Source organism: Hemitrygon akajei, chromosome 13 (genome assembly GCF_048418815.1).
Source record: "Hemitrygon akajei chromosome 13, sHemAka1.3, whole genome shotgun sequence".
Taxonomy (NCBI): Eukaryota; Metazoa; Chordata; class Chondrichthyes; order Myliobatiformes; family Dasyatidae; genus Hemitrygon; species Hemitrygon akajei.
The window spans coordinates 26,069,777-26,093,405 of NC_133136.1; the positions used below are offsets into that span (position 1 = coordinate 26,069,777).

Sequence of the window (23,629 nt, forward strand, 5' to 3'; positions counted from 1 at the left end):
TATCACTGTCCATCTGTTGGTGCAGTTCATTACTGTAGACCACAGAGGTGCTTGCTTTGTTAGACTTGGATACACTGGGGTTGAGAGAGAGGTCAGACACCCAGAGAGTCAGAGGAGGTTGAACAATCTGGCCCATTCTGATTGAGAATTGATAATGTGGAATCTTCAGTTTCAGTAATTTTGCAAATGAGATATATTACTGTGTATAACACAAAGATGAAACAATTTGTGGTGTATGTATGTCAATTGTAACTATATGTTGTAACTATGTGGTTTTGTGCAGGTCTTGTAGCTTTAGTTTTTGGTCTTGTTTTGTCTGGTGGCTTTGGAGCTCCTTTCTGGGAAACGCGGTATATGGTAGCGCGATATTAATATGCAGCAGCCTCTCCGGACTCTGGATTTGGGATTGCCAAACGTTATGGTGTAGTCTGTTTTGTCATGTGCTTGTGTGATATCATTCTGGAGAAACGTTGTCTCATTTTTTAACTGCATTGCATTTGTGGTTTCTAAATGACAATAAACAATCTGAATTGGGTGGCTTTCTCTATAAAAGGGAAGCCATTTAATCAATCTTTTTAAAGCAATTGGATACACAGCTCTAACAGTCTGTGAAATAGAAATAATGACATCTACTTCAGCAAAATTGGCACTTTGCAAAAAAAAAATAAAGATGAGTTTATACTTTATTTTCAGCTGAGTTTGTGAATTGAAAGAAGACAAAATGGTTGCCTTATCATTGAAGATTGGAGTTGGAAATGCTGTCAAAACAATGCAGTTTGAACCCTCGACAATGGTCTATGATGCCTGTCGAATGATTCGCGATCGTGTCCCTGAAGCACAGACTGGACAGCGTAAGTTGCAGTATTTTCCATTTGCCCAATTAACACTACCATTAAAAAGGAACACTCGGGTGCTGTCTGGATCAATTGTGCAAAGAAGCTGAGGTTTTTGTTGATGTATGATTCTAAATATATGTTTACTAAATGCCATAGTTGCTTTAAATAATGTCAGTGTTCTTGGATTACCAACATCACCATTGTATTTCACATGTCCTTGTGTTCATAGTTAATCTAAAGTACTTGACTGATCTGTTGCTTAAAAATGGAACCATATTTTAATTTTTTCTGTTTGGATTTTCAGCCAATGATTATGGATTATTTTTGTCTGATGAAGACCCAAAAAAAGGGATCTGGTTGGAATCTGGCAAAGCTTTGGACTACTATATGTTGAGGAATGGGGTAAGTTTGCCACTTTGCTGTTCTTACATTTTGTTTCCTTATTCTAATATGGTGAGGGAGTCCATCGGTCAGAGTTGACCATGGATACTGTGTCCTAGCTGTCTAGATATGCGAGCCTGGGCAGTTTGATATGGAGAGCAAGCTGCTGCCCGTGTAGCAAGCTCCCCCTCTCCACGCATCTGATGAGCCCAAAGGAACAGCAAAGTCCGACACATTTTGGTACCAGCAGTGTCATAGGAGTTGCCAGTCAGCTTTGAACTCAATGTAGGACTGCCTTGGTGACTCCAGCCTGGATTTCTCCCTTGGGGTTTATCGCTGAAGCCTTCCATATAAGTGGCTATAGCCACAATGCAGTGCAGGTTTGAGATCAGAGTTTTCCTCCTCCTAGAAGAGCTGCCAAGCATGGCAGATGAGCCCCATCTTTTGGTTTATTCATCCATTGATTCTTCATCCATGATTAGTTCTGTAATTGATCTCTTCAGTGTTGTTGCTACTTAGTTTACTGAGTTATAAAATGTTTTGCACAATTGAGAGAATTCATCTGGTTGAAAGAGCAGACTAGAAGATGGTTTGTTTATTTAGTTGAAAATTCTCCATTGGCGCGGCTTTGTAAATGATAATGAGGTGCATGATTGGTTTGTTTTTGCATATCAGTTCAGCTTTAGTGTGAGGTGTGTGGTCCTAAAGAAAACCTAGAACAAAATATAGGTGGTATTGCTTTGTGGTGATGAGATACAAATAGTTTTTTCCCTTTTGAATCCCAGGATACTTTGGACTACAAAAGAAAGCAGAGGCCTCTGAAGATTAGAATGTTGGATGGAAGTATCAAAACAGTCATGGTGGATGACTCAAAAATAGTGAGCGATATGCTGATGACGATCTGTGCCAGAATAGGTAAGAGTAAAAAGCATCTGCAAATTTATTATTCTTTCCTGCATGTCAAACATCACCCCTTATGTCAAACTGGAGCAGTGAACTCCTAAAGATTTGCAATTTGACACCTTGACAGTGAAAGACTCGGAAATTCGCCACATACTTGTTAAGGGCACCTCTATGCCTTTTTGTGAGCTAGCCAGCCGGTGATTAATGACTTTGTAAATGAACCTTGAACCACAAAATCCTAAACCATCATGTGATCAACACGCCCTAACTTCTCTAAAGCTGTGCTTTTCCTCTCTCCATGCATCTTTTCCATCGCATCTTTCTCTGCGGAATGTTGGCAATTATGGAGCCTTCTGTCCACTTGCCCTATGCGTGCATGCCTGTGAGATGTGGAAGGTGGGAGGTCGTGCTGACTCCATACAGGTGGCACTGGAGATGAGGACTGAATCTGAATCAGTGGAGTTGGGAGGCAGCACTTCTACTGTCGTCCTGTTCACAGCTTGGCGAATGTCCAGATCGTACTGCACCCACCATTTATTTGGAAGTTTGATGTAGGGTTACTTCAGAAATTCAAGAAGGTGTCCATTCAGAAAGTTAACTGTACCTATATTTGAGAGGCCCTCTGGACAAGTCAGTCATAAAGTTGTACAACACAGAACAAGGCCCATCAGCTCATCTCGTCCATGCTGAAGGTGAAGCTTATCTGTGATGTTCCTATTTGCCCACATTAGGTTTGCATCTCTCCACTCCTTTCCTATCTGAGGACATGTCCAATTGCTTTATTAATGCTTTATTATGATTGTTGCAAGTTATTATAGATATTGCAACTTTTTTATCATTCTTCGCCATTTTAATGAACATGCTCCTTTTGGGTTGCATGAGGCAAGGAGAAGAAATGTTTTCTAGAATCACTCCTATACTCCCATAATGCAATGTTACTCTGGATAGTCATTGAAGGTTTTCTTGCTCTCCCCATTCACAGGTATTGACTTCCACTTTTCAGGAACAGTAAGAACCTCATTCCTAATTATGCACACAGGGAAAACAGAGGCTAAAAATGGGCCAAAAAATGTTTGTATTAATTGTAATAGTATTTTATCTGGAATCCAAAAATGTGGATCTGACCTGGCAGAGATGCGTGTGTTAAGTATATGTGCATTAAGTGGTACCGCTGCCCGTAAGGAGTTTGTACGTTCTCCACATGAACATGTGGGTTTCCTGCAGGTGCTCCGGTCTCCTCCCACATTCCAAAGATGTACTAGTTGGTCTGTTAATTGGTCATTTTAAAGTTGTCCCATGATTAGGCCAAGATTAACTTGGCGGCATGGTTCAAAAGGCTGCAGGGGCCTATATCACACTGCATCTCAATAAATATAAGTACACCATTGAGTATATTTACATGGAGTACTGCCACAAGAAAGCTACATCCATTATCAGAGATCCATGTCATGCAACTTTCTCGTTAGTGCCATCAGGCAGGAGGTACAGAATCCTTGGATCCAGCACCACCAGATTCAGGAATAGTTACTACTGTACAACCATTAGGCTCCTGAACCAACCCAGATAACTTCAATTACCACTAATCTGAACTGATTCTACAACTTACAGACCCACTTTCACAGACTGTTTGCAGCATATGTTCTCAGCATTTTGTTTTGTTGGCACAGTCTGTCTTTTGCACATTGGTGGTTTTTCTGTCTTTGTTTATGTATATTTTCATAAATTTCAATGGTATTTCTTTTTCCTCTGTAAATATCTGCAAGAAAATGAATCTCAAGGTAGTATATGGTAACATGTATGCATTTTGATAATAAATTTACTTTGATCTTTTGAACTTTGAACTTTTAGCTGACCTTAGTGCCAATCAAATTCAGCTTAACATTTAATCATGTTCAAGTCACCTTTATAAAATTGTAATATGTTAATTGTAATAATTACAAGTAACAGAAACTACAATGTGATTTTTAAAAATATATTTATTTATTAAATTTTAGAAAATTACAAAGAATAAATGTGATAATAAAATAATAAGAAAAATAATATTGACCCTCCCCCCTCCTCTTGACCCTCTCCCCCCCCCCCCCCCCTTAACCCTTATCTAAAGAAAGAAAAAAAAAGAGAGAAAGATTGCCTGGATATCGGAGGATCCCCACATGCTCCATGGAGTTCAAAATAATTCAAATATTTATTTTTACTTTCCCCAATTACTTTATAATTTTATCTTCAAAGGACCTATGTATTTAATCCTATCTTTTGTAAGTATGGGAGCCAAATTTTCAAAAATATATCATATTCATTTCTTAAATTGTAGGTAACTTTTTCAAGTGGAATACAACTATGTATTTCATTATTCCAACGATCCATAGTTAAATATAAATCAGATTTCCAAGTAACTGCGATAACTTTTTTGGCTACTGCCAATGCAATTTTAATAAATTTTTTCTGATACTTATTCAGTTTAAGTTTCGGTATTGTCCCTTCAATGTCTCCTAATAAAAATAATACTGGACTATGTGGGAGTTGTACTCCAGTAATTTGTTCCAATAAAAGTCTTAGATTTATCCAAAATGGTTGAATTTTAAAACAAGACCAAGTAGAATGTAAAAAAGTACCAATTTCTTGATTACATCGAAAACATTGGTCAGACATATTTGAATTTAATCTATTTATTTTCTGTGGTGTTATATATAATTGATGTAAAAAATTATATTGTATTAATCTGTCGAACATTTATTGTATTTCTCATACTATCAGAACATAATCTTGACCAGTTTTTTCCATCAATTTTAACATTCAAATCGGATTCCCATTTTTGTCTTGATTTATGAATTCCTGATTTAATTGTCTGTTTTTGAATCCAATTATACATACAAGATATAAATTTTTTATTTTTTCCTTTTTGAATTACTATTTCTATTTCACTAGATTTTGGCATCAACATTGTTTGACCCAGCTTTTCTCGTAAATAAGCCTTTAATTGAAAATAACAGAAAAGAGTGTTATTTGATATTTTATATTTATTTTTTAATTGATCAAACGACATCAATATACCTCCTTCAAAACAATCCCCTATATATTTAATCCCCTTTTGGAACCAATTATGTAAAAGTTTATTATCCATTGTAAAAGGAATAAGCCTATTTTTAATTAAAGTACTTTTTGCTAATAAAGATTTCCTTATCTCATCGTCCATATTTACCTTATTGCATAAATCAATCAAGTGTCTTAATATAGGAGATTCTTTTTTTCCCTTATCCATTTGGATTCCCATTTATATATAAAATCTTCTGGTATGTTTTCTCCTATCTTATCTAATTCTATTCTAATCCATGCCAGTTTTTCTTCATCAAAAAAAGACGCTATAAATCTAAGTTGATTTGCTTTATAATAATTCTTAAAATTTGGAAGTTGTAACCCTCCTAAATCAAATTTACATGTCAATTTTTCCAATGATATTCTTGACATCTTTCCTTTCCAAAGAAATTTCCTTACATATTTATTCAGTTCTTGAAAAAACTTCTGAGGTAATTGTATTGGTAAAGTTTGAAATAAATATTGCAATCTAGGAAATATATTAATTTTTACAGCATTAACTCTACCTATTAATGTTATTGGTAACATCATCCATTTATCAAGATCCTCTTTTTTTTAATAATGGCAAATAATTTTGTTTATATAAATTTTTTACATCATTATCAACTCTAATACCTAAATATTTTATCCCATTTATTGACCATCGAAATTGAGTTACTAATCGACATTGATTATAATTTCCTTTAGTAAGGGGTAAAATTTCACTTTTATCCCAATTTACTTTATACCCTGATACTTTCCCATATTCTTCCAATCTAAAAGATAATCTTTGCAAAGATTGCAATGGGTTTGTTAAATAAATCAAAACATCATCAGCAAATTAATCTTATATTCTTCTTGATTAACTCTAAAGCCCCCAATGTCTGAATCTGTTCTAATTAATTCATCTAATGGTTCTATTGCCAATACAATATAGCCTTGTCTAGTTGACCTCGTTAAGCAAAATGGTGTTGAAATCTGACCATTTGTAACTACTTTAGCTTGAGGATTAATATTTAAGGTTTTAATCCATTGTATAAAAGATTTTCCTAACTCATATTTTTCCAATATCTTATATAAAAAATCACATTCCAATCTATCAAATGTTTTTTCTGCATCCAAAGCAACTGCCACACTCATTTCCTCTCTTTTTTGTGCCAAATGAATTATACTAATTAACCGGGTTATATTATCCATTGATTGTCTGTTTTTAATAAAACCTGTTTGATCCATATGTATTAATTTTGGTAAATATTTAGATATTCTATTAGATAAAATTTTTGCTATTATTTTATAATCTGTATTCAACAAAGAAATAGGCCTGTATGATGTTGGTGTTAAAGGATCTCTATCTTTTTTTGGCAATACAGTTATGATCGCTGTTAAAAAAGATTGTGGGAGTTTATGCATTCTTTCCACTTGGTATATTAATTCCATAAAAGGAGGAATTAATAAATCTTTAAATTTTTTATAAAATTCAGGAGGAAAACCATCTTCTCCTGGGGATTTATTACTCTGAAGTGATCCTAAAGCTTCTTCAACCTCTTTTAATGTAAAGGGCATATCTAATCCTTTCTGTTCTTCCAAATTTAATTTTGGAAGGGTTATTTGTGATAAAAATTTATCTATCTCAGCTATCTTATTTTGTGATTCTGATTGATATAGTTCAGTATAAAAAATTTTTTAAGTTTCATTAATTTCTAAAGGTTTATGAGTAACCTTATTTACACTTGTTCTAATTGCATTTATTGTTTTAGAAGCCTGTTCTGTTTTCAACTGCCAAGCAAGAATTTTATGTGATCTTTCACCTAATTCGGAATATTTCTGTTTAGTTCTCATAATCACTTTTTATGTACGATATGTCTGGAGTGTATTATATTGTAGTTTTTTATTTAACAAGTTGTCTTCGTTTTTCTTCTGTCATATATCTTTGAGATTCTTTTTCTAACTTTATGATATCTTTTTCCAATTGGTCTATTTCTGCCATGTATTCCTTCTTAATTTTAGATGTATAACTTATAATCTGACCCCTTATATATGCTTTCATTGCTTCCCATAATACAATTTTATCCTCAACTGAATGTAAATTTGTATCCCAAAAAAAAAGAATCTGTTTTTTCATAAAATCACAAAAATCTTGACGTTTTAATAAAATTGAATTATATCTCCATCTATAAATCGATTCCTCCTTATCCATCATTATCATTGTCATTATCAAGGGGGAATGATCTGACAATATTCTTGCTTTATATTCCATGATTTTTTTTTAAAGGAATCACAAATCATGATGAATATTCACTTGTACATGAAACTCTTGAGGAAAAGAAAGAAGAAATGACAGGAACCCTGAAGAAAGACAAAACCCTTCACAGAGATGATAAGAAAATGGAAAAACTTAAGCAAAAATTACACACAGATGATGATTGTGAGCAAGCACATTTTTAAAACAAATTGTTTTCAATTTTTAAAAATGTTTTAACCTGTTTTCCAAAGGTTCAATGCCACTTGTGTTTATTGTTATTGAAAATATAATCTTTGAAAAATATATTTTGGCTAAATACAGAAAAAAATGGTGGAACTTAAACTGTTAGCTCAGATATGCAAATAATTTAAGTGGGGGGAAGGCAATTTAAAGGTTTATATGTTGTAATTTAGTCTGTCTTTCTGCATCAACTAATGGTGAGTCAATACTAAATGTAAAATAGAAAAGGAGTATGTAATACGTTGATCTTGATCTGGTCAGCTGTCGGACCTTAACCATAATACCATAAGATGTAGAAGCAGAATTAGGCCATTTGGTCCATCGAGTCTGTTCTGCCATTTCACCATAGTTGATCCATTTTTCCTCCCAGCCCCAGTCTCCTGCCTTCTCCCAGTATCCCTTGGTGCCCTGACTAATCAAGAGTCTATCAACTTCTTAAATATACCGCATGGCATGACCTCCATGGCTGCCTATGGCAATAAATTGTTGTGCAGATTTGTATTTTTGTAATAGATTTAAATGGCACACTTACACTTACAGGTAAGGTTCTCCTGTGACCTTAACAACCAGTAGTAATTTCTTATGGCATGAATAATCTAAGTCTGATGATTTAAAATATTCATTGGAAATCATCTTCTATTAAGATGAGCTACTAGAATCTCTGAACTGTATTTTGGCAAGTTTTGGCAATACCCCTACAGCTGAGCTGATCATGGTCAACGATTTGCTATCAATGCTTATAAGACTGGTGAAGGGGACATACATTGGCCTAAATGTTCTCATTAAAAGAACAATTATTGTTCTAATTGTTTTATTTTTAAACTTGGGCAATATGCATTGGGTAAAAGAAGAATACAGTCTCTTGTACTGGGAGATCCAGCATAATCTAGATTTATAAATTAGTTACAGTCATCGATAAGATATGTTAAATGTAGGGCCTTTAGAAGTGACACCAGTAAAGTCACCTTTGTTGGTGAAACTTTTATGAAGTTGAAAGGTGGGAACAGTTTTGATGGTGGTAATGTCTTGCATTCTTAGGCATGTCTTTTCACACTCCTATATTTGTGCTCTCCAGTGAACTGGTTGGATCATGGACGAACACTGCGAGAACAAGGTGTTGATGAAAATGAAACCTTGCTTCTCAGGCGAAAATTCTTCTATTCAGATCAAAATGTTGACTCAAGAGATCCTGTGCAATTGAACTTGCTTTATGTGCAGGTTTGTATTATTGTAATAAGATTAAACGGCACATTTGACTTCCAGCTTGCGCAAGCCTCTCATGTGGCCTTAAAACCCACCAGTAATTTTTTCTAATGGCATGAATAGTCTAAGTGATGATTAAGAATATTTATTGGAATTTTTTAAAATCAAAATGAGCTTCTAGAGCCGTGGTTCCCAACCTGAGGTTCATGGACCCTTTGGTTAAAGGAAGGGGTCTGTAGCCTACAAAAGCTTAGGAACCCCTGTTCTGTAACTTCTGAATTGTACTTTGGCGAGTTTTGGCATAAACAAGTTGAGCAAAAGTTATTTAAATCATTGTGTTTGTCTAATCATGAAGGACGGTGAGTAATGTCCAATGCTTCATGACAAAATTAACAATATTTAAACGCTTCAGATTTGCATCAATTTTCTCTCTCCTCCATGTAAGTATTGTAAAGGGTTAAAACTATGTTAAAATATGCACTTCAGTGTCCACTGCTGGTGTTTGGCACCTGAAGTAGAATCTTAGAACACCACAGTGCAGAAACAGTGCAGGCCATCTAGTCTGTGCCGAACTATTAGTGCTGCAGTGACCTGCACCAGACCACATCCTTCAGAAACCCTCGCATCCATGTACCTATCCAAACTTCTCTTAAACATTGAAAATCAACACACATCCACCACTTCCTCTAGCAGTTTGTTCCACATTCTCACCACCCTCTGAGTGAAGAAGTTCCTGCTGGTGTTCCCCTTAAAACTGCCAAAGGCAGGCAGAGGAAATGGAGAGGACAGGACTTTGGTGAGGTGTTTGGAAGGCTAAGGCACAACTAAGATCAGTGCAAGTTCTGTCATCAATCAAGTATTAGCATGGATCGTAAACTGGCTATGAGATGACGTTTAAAGGCAATTATTCAGTCCATCAAAGGGAGAGAAATAGTCTGAAGGTATCAATATTGAGTCTGCCACAGTCATTGTGTGAATTAATTTATCTCTTTAAAAAGTACTCCATCAAAGCTTGCTGATGCCACTGAAGTGGAAGTGTAGCAAATACTGAGACTGAGTAAGATAAATCAAAGTTGACATGTAATACGTGTATGTCACTTTTTTTTGATACTAAGCAAGTGTGAGAGGTTATTGGTCAAAGAAATAGGGAGAGTAAACATTCCTTGGAAAAGGAAAGTTCAAGTTGTATTGAGGCAAAAGAAGTTCTTTTAGTACAGATTCACATCATCAGAATTAGACACTCAGGTTAACAAAGTCATTGGGGAAAGTACACAGTATATTTCCAGAGGAATAGAATTTAAAGTAGATAATGTGGAATATTGCCTTGGATCATATTTGGAGTGCTATCGATCTGGTCTCCTTCTTAAAAAAAGAACACGAGTGCAAAAATAATTTGCAGGGATGATAGCAGAAATGAGTGGGGGATAATTAACAGAATAGATTGATCAGATTGGGGTTCTGTCTCTCTGCACTACACAACACTGAAGTGAGCTGACAGGTCATTAAAATAAATATTTTGACTAGATTCGACATGGCAGATGTGGAGCTGTTTTGACCTTGGGAATATAAAGCTTGTGGTCACAATTGCACCAGTTTGAATTTTAAAAAGTGAGACTTTATTCATAAAGTAGATTTTTCTGTGCAAGTTTAGTTGCACACAAGGCAAAGCTGAAGTTAGTACATAAAGAGTGGAAGGATGTGTTGATGCGATTACTTGGATGATAGTAAGTGGGTCAGATAGAGTGTGAAAATGTTGAACTGAATAGATTTTCAGTAAATTGGTTATAAATTATGGATAAAGCTACTAAGAAATCTTGCATAAGCCCAGTTTTCAAAATTCTGTTTAGGTCATGTTTAGCTGCTGATAATTAATTTGAGCAAAGAATTATTATTTTTTCTGTGCTCTTATGTCAGGCAAGAGATGATATTCTAAATGGTTCTCATCCAGTATCCTTCGACAAAGCCTGTGATTTTGCAGGATACCAGTGTCAGATCCAGTTTGGACCACACAATGAGCAGAAGCATAAACCAGGATTTTTAGAGTAAGTAAATGTCATATTTCAACAGATTTATATTTTAGTTAACGAAAGTATCAAAATGTTAATTCATATGTCATTTTCACAAACTGATTATGAAGTTGAGTGTTTGAATGTTGGGATGTATTGCAGCTGGCATTTGCAGTATGTCTCAGCCGTTTCACGTTGATTTAGAAGGGGAAGGCGTGCCAGTTCCATGAGAATTGTGGTGTTGCAGAATTTAGATGTAAGTTGAGGAACTGTTGTTGTATAGACTGTATTGTTCAGCATCTCAAATTATTTCACTGTTCAGAGAATGTTTGACAGTTTTGAATGTAGGTGGGCATTCACATTGGGTTGTTCAAAGATTCAAAGACTTTGAAGGACTTTGGTTCGATGTTTTATATTGTGTTTTTCATTTGTTTATCTTGCCATTTCCACAATTTCTTTTATTTTTTGCATGCTGGGTGTTTGATGTTTTCTTTGAACGGGTTCCATGGTGTTTCTTTGTTTCGTGGCTGTCTGTGGGAAGAAGAATCTCAGGGTTGTATACTGTATACATACTTTGATAATAGACGTCCACGAGTCTTTGAATCTGTTCAATCTCATGGATATAAGTGTGCAAGTATAGTTCAAAGTAAATATTTTGTAGAGCTAAATTATTTTATAGAAGGCATTTGTGAGATAATTATTTATCTAACGTGTTACTTTCCTATAAAGTCATTATTTAATGCTGATCTTTTATAGCTTAAAAGAATTCCTGCCAAAGGAGTACATTAAACAAAAAGGAGAGAAAAGAATATTTATGGTAGGTATAACAAAATAAATTTTTATTTTGGTATCAAAAGAGCAGCAATAATTTTTTTACACAACAGTTAGAAATAGAATGAGGTTTCGCTTCCTCCAGGAAGATGTTGCTCTCAATCATATCTCTTCCATTTCCCCAACATCTGTGCTCACCCCATCCTCCCGCTGCCTTAACAGTGATAGTTTCTCTTGACCTTAGCTACCACACCATGAGCCTCCACAAAACGACCTTACCATCAAATACATCGTTACCTCCCCACTTCCCGCTTTCCACAGGGATCTCTTCCTCTGTGATTCTCTTGTCCATCCTTCCCTCCGCACTATTCTTCCTCCCAGCACTTAACACTGCAAGCGGCCAAAGTGCTACACCTACCCATTCACCTCCTTCCTCACCTCCATTCAGGGCCCCAGACAATTCTTCCAGGTGAGGCAACACGTCACCTGTGAATCTGCTGGGGTCGTTAATTGTTAGGCTGTGCTCCCAGTGTGGCCTCCTCCACATTGGTGAGACCCATTGTAAATTGGGCGACCTCTTTGTCAAGCACTTCTGCTCCAGCTGCTAAAAGAAGAACTTACTGGTGGCTCAACAATTTAATTCCCATTCCCATTCCAACATGTCAGTCCATGGCCTTCTCTTGTGCCATTATGAGGCCACCCTCAGGGTGGCGGAGGAGCAACACTTTTTATTCTGTCTGAGTAGTCTCAAACTTGATGGCATGAATATAGATTTCTTCTGGTTTAAAAAAATCCCCCGTCTCCCTTCATCTATTCCCCACTCTAGCCTCTTACCTTTTCTCCTTGCCTGCTTGTCACCTCCCCTGGTGCCCCTCCTCCTTTCCCCTATGATCCACTCTCCTCTCCTATCAGATTCCTTCATCTCCAGCCCTTTACTTTTCCCACCCGCCTGGCTCTTCCTATCACGTTCTAGCTGTCCTTCTTCCCTTCCCTTCCACTGTTCAATTCTGGCATCTTCCCTTTGCTTTCCAATCCTGAAGAAGGGTCTCAGCCTGTAACGTGGACTGTTTATTCATTTCCATGGATCCCGCTGACCGTCCAGCATTTTGTGGGTGTTGCTTTGGATTCCAGCATCTGCAGAATCTCTTGTGTTTAGAAATAGAATATTTCTTTGGCACAAGAATGTTTGTTTTGTCACAATAATTAAGGCTGTATGCTTAGATATTTCCATTGGCTTCCTCCATTCCCCATGGCTTACTGGAATCCAAGCCTTCAAATGCTCCTTGCTTTCCTAGAACTAATGTCACACAGTTATCTAGATACAGTTTCTTGCCTTTTCCAAGCCTAACTTATCAATGAAACCTGTTTGGTTAATCCTGTCCTGAAATAACTGTCATTAATTATTCCTCAAGTGTTGTTCTCCCAACTTTTAAATATTTTGTCACCAAACCTACTTCTGTTGTTAAAAACCTAAACACTAATTGTGAATTCCCCCTCCAATCTAGTTGTCCTGCCTAACTTCTTTCAGTGAGCCATTGGCACCCAACTTCTCTTCGGCCACAGTTCAAGAGTTGCCTTTTCCTTCTGTGTCCTCCCCTGTCTCTGCCCTACTTCAGCACATGTCCTACTGAAACCTTCTTCCAAGCTTTCATTTTCTCCAGATTTGATGTTTCCAGGCTAGAGTTCGTTCCATTATAAGTAAACATTTCAGCCAGCACTCTGTTCAGATCTAATTTTCACTTCTACTCTGAATTTGCCTCTGCTGTAGAATCCCATCCCTCGTTCAGAATCATCGATTGGCTTTACTCTGCCAGCTACTACTATTTGCATCACTTTTTTTGGACATAGTCTTTTTCAAGCACTGCTAACTTCTTTAAATATTTCCAGTTTTAATCCTTGCAGCATTCAATGACTATCACTTGCCATTCCCCTAAGATTTGACATTCCTAACTCTCCTGTTCAAAGATGCTGAATACCATCGACCTGTTTGAACAAACCTTCGGACACCTGTCTTGATACCTAATTGTTTGGCCTAGTAACAAAGTTTCTCCAGTACCTCTTTTAAGTGCCATGGGAAAGTTTCATTAACTTTGAGCCATGATATAAGCAATCGTTGTCATTACTTTCTCCAGTGAACTGACCCCCAGGCGCATGCCTTTGTTTCAAGCTCCCTTCCCTGTCCGTTCCCCTTTGGTAATCTCCTCTGGAATTGTGTCTTGGCTCTGTTATTAGCAGCGGCAGGACTCATAGGGCATCTTGTCAACTGTCCATTTCTCTGTTGTTGTTACCGCTAACAATGGCATCCTGTCCCTGTCCATCTTTCCAGAGCTCAGTGTGCACTGATTTGTACTCATTGTATCAATAGGAACTGTGTTAGAAATGCAAGTTGCTGACCTCACAGCATAATGACATAAATATAACTTTTCTGTAGACGCACAAGAACTGTGGGAACATGACTGAAATGGAGGCAAAAGTGTTGTATGTGAAGTTGGCCCGTTCCCTGAAGACATACGGTGTATCCTTCTTCTTGGTTAAGGTAAATGACAAATACTGGCTGTTGGGCTTGAAATTCTGCCCTGTGTTCGTTTAGGAAGAGAGACAACCAACACCGGAATATTACAAAACTTGGGTTTATTGCAGAATTCGTAACTGGCACAGCGAATCGACGGAGTCGCTGGAGAAGGCGCGTTCCGACTTCCCCTTACAATCTGCTCTTATTTATATCCCTTTTCCCCCCAGCACAACCCCCCGCTACATATTAGGTAATATCGGGCACTTGTGTCCATCTTATTGGCCCGACGCCATACACTCACGAGTTACCTGTTTCTTTTGTTTACTGAATCGCATGACACTGGTAGTTTCGGTGTAGCGGAATCCCCAGTTTCGCTTCCCCCCTCCCTCGCATTACGTGAGCCACTCCTGACCTGTAATGGCAGTCTCGAATTAACCCTAACATTAACCCTAACATGGCTTAGAACTTTGTATTACAATGGCGAAAGGGAATCCTACTAGTTTTGTATGCTCTCTATTCCAAATAAGTAAAACTATCTAACTTGCATTATCTCAAAAAATAGTATCTTTTTAATTATTTACATGATGGGTTTCCACTATTTATTATGGAAAACATTTCACTACAGTCCTTGGAACATGCACTCCTGCAGTGGTTAAAGTAGACTAATGTGTAGAAGCATTACTCCTGAATGAACATTCCCTTCTAATGGACATGGCAGAGGAAATGTTCACCTAATCTTCCTCCCTGTGATTTTTTTTCTAACCTTTATCTAAGGCAGGGGTTCTCAACTTAATGGTATTGGACATGGCAGAAAGAAAGGTTGGGGACCCTTGAAGGTGTTTGCCCTTGCAATAAGTGAAGTCATTCACTATGTATCATACCTGCTGTGCTTTCTCTGCTTTCAATGTTCTACCACAGCTTTTGGCATTAAGTGTGTTTCTATCAATACAGTATAATTCCATTAATCCACTATTTGTTTATTTGGAAATCCTCATGGTTTGGCATCTTGGTGCAGTCTTCCATTGAGTCTGTAATGGTTATTATTCAGTTTTGAGTATGCCTGCAAGAAACTGAATCTCAGGTTGTATATGTTACATGTATGTATTTTGATAATTTTGCTTTGTACTGCTCACCTGGGCCCTGGTTTTTGTGCTCCCTTTAAACATGCTGAGACCCCATTTCTCTATAAACTCACTGGGTTAACTGGAAAATTTATTATACTTCTGTGTTACATCTCAAAAAGATGTTGAATTGAAGGTAGTCTAGAAAATCTGGTTGATTGATGCCAAAAAAATCCCAAGGGTGCCAATTTATCAGAATTTTACTCTTATTTTAATACCGTAAGACTTAACAGAATTTGGCCGTTTGCCCCTTCTAGTCTATGCTGCCATTTCATCATGGCAAATTTATTAACCCTCCTAATCCCATTCTCCTGCCATCTCCCTGTGACCTTTGACATCCTGACTAATCAAGAACCAATCACCGTCTGCTTTAAACAGGCCCAATAACTTTGCCTCCACAGCTGTACGTGAATTCCACAGATTCACCAGCCTCTGGCTAAAGAAGTTCCTCCTCATCTTTGTTGTAAAGGGATGTCCTTCTCTTCTGAGGCTGTTCCCTATGGTCTGAAACTGTACCACTACAGTAAACATCCTCTCCACACCCACTCTGTCTCGGCCTTTCAGTATTTGATTGGTTCAATGAGATTTTCACCCCCACTTACTCTTCTAAACACCAGTGAGTACAGGTCCAGAGCTGAGAATTTTGTCATTATTCTGAATTGCAAGATTTTTCTACCCAACACACCTCCAAGATTGTGAATGTATTTAGATTGCATGCTTTAGTTTGTTGAGATTTTTGTTCAAAGTTCAAACTAAATTTATTATCAAAGTGTGTGTGTGTGTGTGTGTGTGCGTGTGTGTATGTATGAAAGACTGCCCAATTAGAGGGTTCAACCAGAGTGCAGAAGACAACTGTGCAAATATAAAAAGAAGAAATAATAACAAATAAATTAGCATAAATGGAGAACATGAGATGAAGAGTCCTTGAAAGTGACCCCATTGGGTGTGGGAACATTTCGGTGCTAAGGCGAAGTGAAGTTGAGCGATTATCCCGTGGTTCAAGGGTTTGATGGACATTGTCCCTATAATGCTTATTAATCTGACTAGCTTACCTGAGTCTTTGTTCAGACTTTTCCCATAAATTTTGTTGTATGTTTTAAAATAATTGAAAGCAGCAATAAAAGTTGGGTTTGTTATCTCTGTTTATTCTTTAAAATAGAATGTAACGTATTTTTTAGGAAAAAATGAAAGGGAAGAACAAACTTGTACCTCGCTTGCTGGGAATTACCAAAGAAAGTGTCATGCGTGTGGACGAGAAAACAAAAGAAGTGATTCAGGAGTGGAGCCTTACAAATATCAAACGTTGGGCAGCGTCACCTAAGAGCTTTACTCTGGTACGTTCACACAGCTTGTGGTAACCACTATATATTTGAAGTCCGCTGAACTTGTACGTCCTCCATGACCCAACATAGGGTCTGAGACCTGATCCAATTCTGTCATTGTCTTCCTTCATTTTAGATCTAGCAGTTTTACAGATGTTTTTCTATAGCATTATGTCGGTCTTTCATGTGTGGTGATTTCTGGTAAAATTGAGGGAATAATGTCTGAAAATGCCATGGTGTGGAAATCTAAGTGATGCAAACCAGATGTCTGTATCACTGTGCAACAATACAATTAGTCTGAATTGTACTAATATCCAATCTAATTACCATCCGATCTTTTTTTTTAATATTGTCAAGTGAAGGAAGCTGTTGTTGATGGTGCAATTAAGTGGCACTTATTTTACAATAACCTTGTAACTATTCTCTATCCCAACAACAACTTGGAGCTTTGTCCTCATTCCCTCCCTCCACCTTTTTTTTATTCTGGCATCTTCCCCTTCTTTCCTAGTCCTGATGAAGGGTCTCGGCCCGAAGCATCGACTGTTTATTCATTTCCATTGATGTTGCCTGACCTGCTGCGTTCCTCCAGCATTTTGTGTGTGTTGCTCTAGATTTCCAGCATCTGCAGAACCGCTTGTGTTAACAACTTTGAGGTTTTCTTTGGGGAAGACCAATTGTCAATATGCACGTAGGCAGGTCTTGTAGCCTCCTCAGCACTAACAACTGAATGACGTGCAGTTTGCCAGCCGCCCATCCTGCAGAACTTAGTTGGAGGTCTGATGCTCCGTTGGTTGCAGCTGCAAACTTTGATTCATGGGCAGGTAATTACTTTGGATAATCTGGACCTGTGCAATCGCTGTAGGCAAACTAAGCAGTTAGATAATCAAATCAAATTTAAATTTGATTAGGAACTTATGAGCAGAAGTAGAAAAAGCTGTCGTGCCCAGCCAACAAGAGCAGTCCTGCAGACGTTGATTAATGGACAAGTAGTATTAATGAGCTGAACAGGCAAACAAAACTTGACTATAATTCCAGCCTGCACAGAATTAGCTGACATCAGCTGAGTTTGTGGGATTGTGCAATACCATTTTAAAGACAGGCTAATTGTACACTGGAAGAAGAATATCAAGCAGCTGCACACACTGAAGAGGCTGGTAAACTAAAGATGTGTTGGCTTATTATTGTCACATGTACCACGATACAGTGAAAAGCTTGTCTTGCATACAGATCAGTTCATTACACAGTGCATTGAGGTAGAATAAATAAGATAACATAATAACAATGCAGAATAAAATGTAAAAGCTACCATAAAAGTTTAGAGCAGGTAAATGATAAAATGCAAGATCATAACGAGATAGATTGTGAGACCAAGAGCCCACCTTATTGCAGAAGGGGTCCGTCCAAGAGTCTGATAACGTGTACCAGGGATTTGCAAGTATTTACCTGAGACCTGTATGCAAGTATTGTGTCTTCAGTAGGTTTTTTCAAAACGTTACTAGAGAGTCATCCCTATCCATCAACTTTTCCACATTCCTATGTGAGAACGTGAAAAATCAAATTTAGAATAAATGGTTTCTTATACAGTGGATTCCGGTTAATTTGGATACATCAGGACCAATACATTTTGGCCCAATTAGCCAAAGTTTCATGGAAGTAGTTAAAAAGGTAAAAAAAAAGACAAACTACCATTTAAATGAGTAACAAATGTAATTGAATGCAATATAGAACAAATTCATTTATTTAGCGATAGTGTGGAGTTGGCCTTTCCAGCTCTTCGAGCAGAGCCACCCCAGCAACCCCCGACAATCCTGACTTAACCCCAACCTAATTATGGGACAGTTTGCAATGACCAATTAACCTACCCAGTATGTGTTTGGACTGTGGGAGGAAACCAGGGCACCCAGGAAAAACACATGCATTCCACAGGGAGGATGTACGGACTCCTTACAGAGGATACCAGTATTGGACTCTGAACTCTGACAGCCTAGGCTGTAATAGCTTTGTGCTAACTGCTACACTACTATGTTGCCCACTACCAATGTTACTATAAACCTGTACTAGTCCCTAACCTGTGTATGCTGCCATGTTCTGTTGATTTGACAAAAGCAGCGCGGACACTTAGTGCTGATAATGAGCGGCCTTCATGCAATGCTTTTGCTGATTGCGTCTTTCAAATCTTCATTTTCATTGTAGCATTCAGGATGATTTTCGATGCTTTTAAATTCCTGGTAGTGAAGTTCATTCCCCGCCATTTCTGGCATCTCCAGGCTGAGAAAAACAATTCTGAATTGTCTTCATATTTCTCACCAGCTGTCAGTGACAAAAGTCACAGCTTCTTGAACACAAGCGCATGCAACTGCCGCTACTTGAAAAGTGTTTGCTCAAAGCACTGTGTAGTGCCTAACATCACTCAAGTGCACATGACTGATATTAGTTAGAAACTGTTCAGCAACAGTCTCCTGCCCCAATTAAATGGCAGAGTGTCCCAAATAAATTAAGGGTATCTTGGCTATTTGCTCAATTAATATTTATTCAAGAGTTGCCCCAAATAAGCAGCTGCCCTGATTAACTGATGGCCCAATTAACCAGAATCCACTCTTTTTGCATTCCAAACCAATAAGCTTCTGATCACCAAACCAATTGTGTTACCATTTGTTTCCTCAAAATTGTCTTTTACCATCAGAAGTATTTTATGACCTATTTAAAATTTATTTCTCTCTCTATTGGCAGCTGCAATGTGATTTAGTTCCCTGGGCTGATAGCATCTGCATATTTCAAAAATCATGGAACTTCTAGCAGACTAAGTTCAATCTCTGACTGCAGTGTGTGAATTCTATTGAATTAATTTTGGCTGACTGGATTCTGCAGACATTACATATGTCAAGGATGTCTTTTGGTGCGACTATCAAATTGATTAAGTTTGGGTAATCTTGCAACCGAAGACCAAAATACATTTGTCATGTCATGATAGTGTGAACAACCTTGTAATTTGGCTCTTCAATTTTGATTTCAAATTTGTTAAAAAGCTTTGTCTAAATGCCAAAATGTACCAGTTAAAACTGGGAGATTTTAGGGCTTTTGCTGGGAACCCAGAAGTCTTGTGTTTTAGCCTTGAAATTGAGAACATAAAAGTCTCAAGCTCTTTCAAGTGTTGCTTGTGGTTACTTAAACTCCAGAAGCAGCTAATCTAAATCATTGAGCGCAGATTCTATTCATGTAGATTAGTATAGGCAAGATCGTTATTTTGGAATAAAATCAATTTTAAATAATATCCATCCTCTTTATTCAACATCTTGCCCAAAAGAGGGAGCCTTTCACACTACTGCACTGACTTATGCTGCTTCTATATATCCTCAGTTGCTTACAGCCTGTGACTTGGGAAAACCTTCTGTAACAAAATCAAAATACAAATAGAAAAGGAAATCTAAATGTGCAGTTTTAAGATGCAATTAATTTATCAGATATGAATGTTCTGTGGGTTCGGAGAGTATAAATACGTATATCTGTATTTTCCCCCCGCAGGATTTTGGTGACTATCAGGATGGTTACTATTCAGTTCAGACAACAGAAGGAGAACAAATTGCACAGCTGATAGCTGGATACATTGATATTATTTTGAAAAAGGTAGTGGATTTGTTTTTATCCATTTTCCTCAAATATGTTCTGATTTAAATAGGATTCTCAGCATCATATGATGTGGATGTGGAATTACTAAGCTATGTAGATTGCCACTGAAAAAGCACAAGTACATTTTGCTTTATTTATTTTCTCACTGGCCATTTACATAGGATGTAGCATGAAGTGGCAATCTACAGAGGATTTAGATTGTGCAAAGATGTGGTATGAAGCTGCTTGGACCTTGGAATTTTTGTTCTTGTCTCATCATAGCTGCCAGGGAAGGTCTTAGCATAACTGTGAAATTATCCAGTTTCTTTTATCCTTGCTTGTCTAGTAAATTGTAATATAATGCCTGTAAGGATATAGGATTTGTACAAGATTGGAAAGAAATTCACCAATCTTATTTCACTGCACATCTACAGATGTATGACAGCACTAAGATGAATGGAAACTATTGTCCTTGTCCAAGTGGGGAAGGGTGTGGTGCAGTATGATGTCAGTTCTGTCCTTTGGAGTTTCTTACATGAGGCTGAGCCCTACTTTCATTACTAGATTGTAGACTATATGCAGACTTACACTTTTGCTCTTAAAATATGCCTACTGGTTTTTATAATTGGATATTCTTGGACACAGAAGTGTCATTAATTTTGTTTCAATGCCAAGCTGGAAAAAGTCAAATAATAGAAAACCATTGAATAGTTAACCCATCTTAAGGATGCATTCAAATTGAAGTTGAGAAAGGGATTGAATTTGAATATTATTGCATCATTGACTCTCCTAATTTTAGCAGAGACAGGATGATTCAAAAATGCAGTCCTTTCACATCATCCATCCATGCCATTGTGCTGGTCTGATGGAAATGCACCTCTTAAAAGCTAATTTCACCCAGTGGTATCAAATAAATTATGCCAAAATTAGCTGCCAGATTTCCATTTCAGAATGGTCTGATGAAAGAGCAACACAGAGATTCTAAATTTGATGATGATACCAATAACATTAGTAGGTAGAGTCAATGCTGTAAAAATGAATATATTTCCTAGATTACAGTATTTATTCCAAACACTACCAATACAACTGCCGCAGAAGTTTTTTCAAGAGTTGAATAAAAGTGTGAGGAAGTTTCTTTGGAAAGGTAAGATGTCAAGAATATCATTGGAAAAATTGACATGTAAATTTGACCTAGGAGGGTTACAACTCCCAAACTTTAAGAATTATTATAAAACAAATCAACTTAGATTTATTGCATCTTTTTTTGACAAAGATAAACCGGCATGGATTAGAATAGAGTTAGATAAGATAGGAGAAAGTATACCAGAACATTTTATATATAAATGGGAATCTAAATGGATACGGAAAAAGAAAGAATCCCTTATATTAAAACATTTGATTGATTTATGGAACAAGACAAATGTTGATGATGAGATAAAGAAATCTTTATTAGCAAAGGCACCTCTAATTCAAAATAGACTCATTCCTTTTACAATGGATAATCAACTTTCATATAACTGGTTTCAAAAAGGGATTAGATATATAGGAGACTGTTTTGAAGGAGGTATTTTGATGTCGTTTGATCAATTAAAGAATAAATATAAAATATCAAATAACACTCTTTTCTGTTATTTCCAGTTAAGGGTTTATTTAAGAGATAAACTGGGTCAAACAATGTTAATGCCGAAACCTAATGAAATAGAAACTTTAATTCAAAAAGGAAAAATTTAAAAATTTACTTCTTGTATGTATAATTTGATTCAAAAACAGACAATTAAACAAGGAATTCATAATTCAAGACAAAAATGGGAAACTGATTTGAATATTAAAATTGATGAAACAAGTTGGTCAAGACTATGTCTTGACAGTATGACAAATACAATAAATGTCCAACTTAGATTAGTACAATACAATTTTTTACATCAATTATATATTACACCACAAAAAATAAAGATTAAACCCAAATTTATCTGATCAATGTTTTCGATGTAATCAAGAAATTGGTACTTTTTTTACACTCTACTTGATCCCGTTTTAAAATTCAACCTTTTTGGATAAATTTAAGAGTTTTATTGGAACAAATTATTGGAATACAATTTCCACATAACCCAATATTATTTTTACTAGGTGATATTGAAGAGATAAAGCCAAAACCTAAATTGAACAAATATCAGAAAGGATTCATAAAAATTGCATTGGCATTAGCCAAAAGGCTATTGCAGTTACTTGGAAATCGGATTCATACTTAAGTATGGATCGTTGGAATAATGACATTTTTATCTGCATTCCACTTGAAAAAATTACTTATAATTTAAGAAATAAATATGACATATTTCTGAAAATTTGGCGCCCTTACTTAACAAAAGATAAGATTAAATATATAGGTGCTCCGAAGATAAAGTTATTAGTCATTTGGGGAAAGAAACAAATACATATATTAAAGCTATTTTGAATTCCATGGAGCATGTGGGGATCTTCCGATATCCAGGCAGTCTTTCTTTCTTCTTTCTTTTTTTGTTTTTTTTCCTCTTTTTTAGATAGGGATGTTAAGGGGGGAAGGGTTAAGGGGAGGGGGACGGCTGATATCATATCATATTATTCTATTATTCTATTCATTCTATGTAATTATACTAAAATTGAATAACAAATATGAAAAAAAAGATTCTAAATTTTTCATGTTTGACTGACTTATCAATCTGCTTTGCAGAAAAAAAGTAAAGATCATTTTGGGTTGGAAGGTGATGAAGAATCTACAATGTTGGAAGATTCTGTTTCTCCTAAGAAGTAAGTAAGAATCAAAATGCATGAATTGGCTTCTGTTTTTCTATTGGAACAGGTTTCTACTAACAGGAGGGGTTGGGGACTGACCCTCCCCATCAGTACTGCTCTCCAGTGTTTGCTCAGTGGAAGGGCAGCTGGCTTGTGTTCATCTGTAGCTGCACTACTGTGTGGTGAAGAAGTGCTGCACGCTTGTTCTTAGAGAACCATGGCTCCAGGATCATTGTCCCATGCTCCATTGTTCTCCAGGCCACGATACTCAGGGACTTGGGCTATATTCCTTTTTTTTGTGACTGATTTTCTGCTGTCATAATTCTGTGTGATGTGTGTCACCGCTGGTTATTTACTTATGAAATGAAGCACACATGTGTTTTGTACGTTTGCCCTGAGGAGCTCTGTTTGTGTGTGGTTGAATGACAGTTCAACTTGAACTTGAGGTAATCTTTCAAAGCTGTTGTGCATTCTACTCTTGTTTCACAGAGGAAGTATTCCCTGCATCTTTACTGAATTTCCTTCTCCTACTACCCCAGCTTGTGTATTTATATCTTAATGCCCAAAATAAAGTGAGGAAGTAACACTTCTGTGTAACAGCTTCATTTGCAATGGTGTGGGATGGTAATGGGGTTCAAATGATCG

The 23,629-nt window shown here is 36.8% G+C and overlaps 1 protein-coding gene across 3 annotated transcripts in view; it reads left to right on the plus strand.

Annotated features, from left to right (window-relative positions):
* tln1 (talin 1) overlaps positions 1-23,629 on the plus strand; it is a 230,754-nt gene that overhangs the window by 116,183 nt on the left and 90,942 nt on the right. For all 3 annotated transcript variants that reach the window (XM_073064264.1, XM_073064267.1, XM_073064265.1), the window contains exons 3-13: positions 694-851; positions 1,141-1,238; positions 2,003-2,132; positions 7,465-7,617; positions 8,750-8,892; positions 10,792-10,919; positions 11,640-11,700; positions 14,086-14,190; positions 16,466-16,621; positions 20,132-20,233; positions 22,923-22,999. In XM_073064264.1, the coding sequence (XP_072920365.1) occupies positions 722-851; positions 1,141-1,238; positions 2,003-2,132; positions 7,465-7,617; positions 8,750-8,892; positions 10,792-10,919; positions 11,640-11,700; positions 14,086-14,190; positions 16,466-16,621; positions 20,132-20,233; positions 22,923-22,999 (1,283 nt within the window). In that variant the 5' untranslated portion in view covers positions 694-721. The remainder of the gene's footprint in view (positions 1-693; positions 852-1,140; positions 1,239-2,002; positions 2,133-7,464; positions 7,618-8,749; positions 8,893-10,791; positions 10,920-11,639; positions 11,701-14,085; positions 14,191-16,465; positions 16,622-20,131; positions 20,234-22,922; positions 23,000-23,629) is intronic.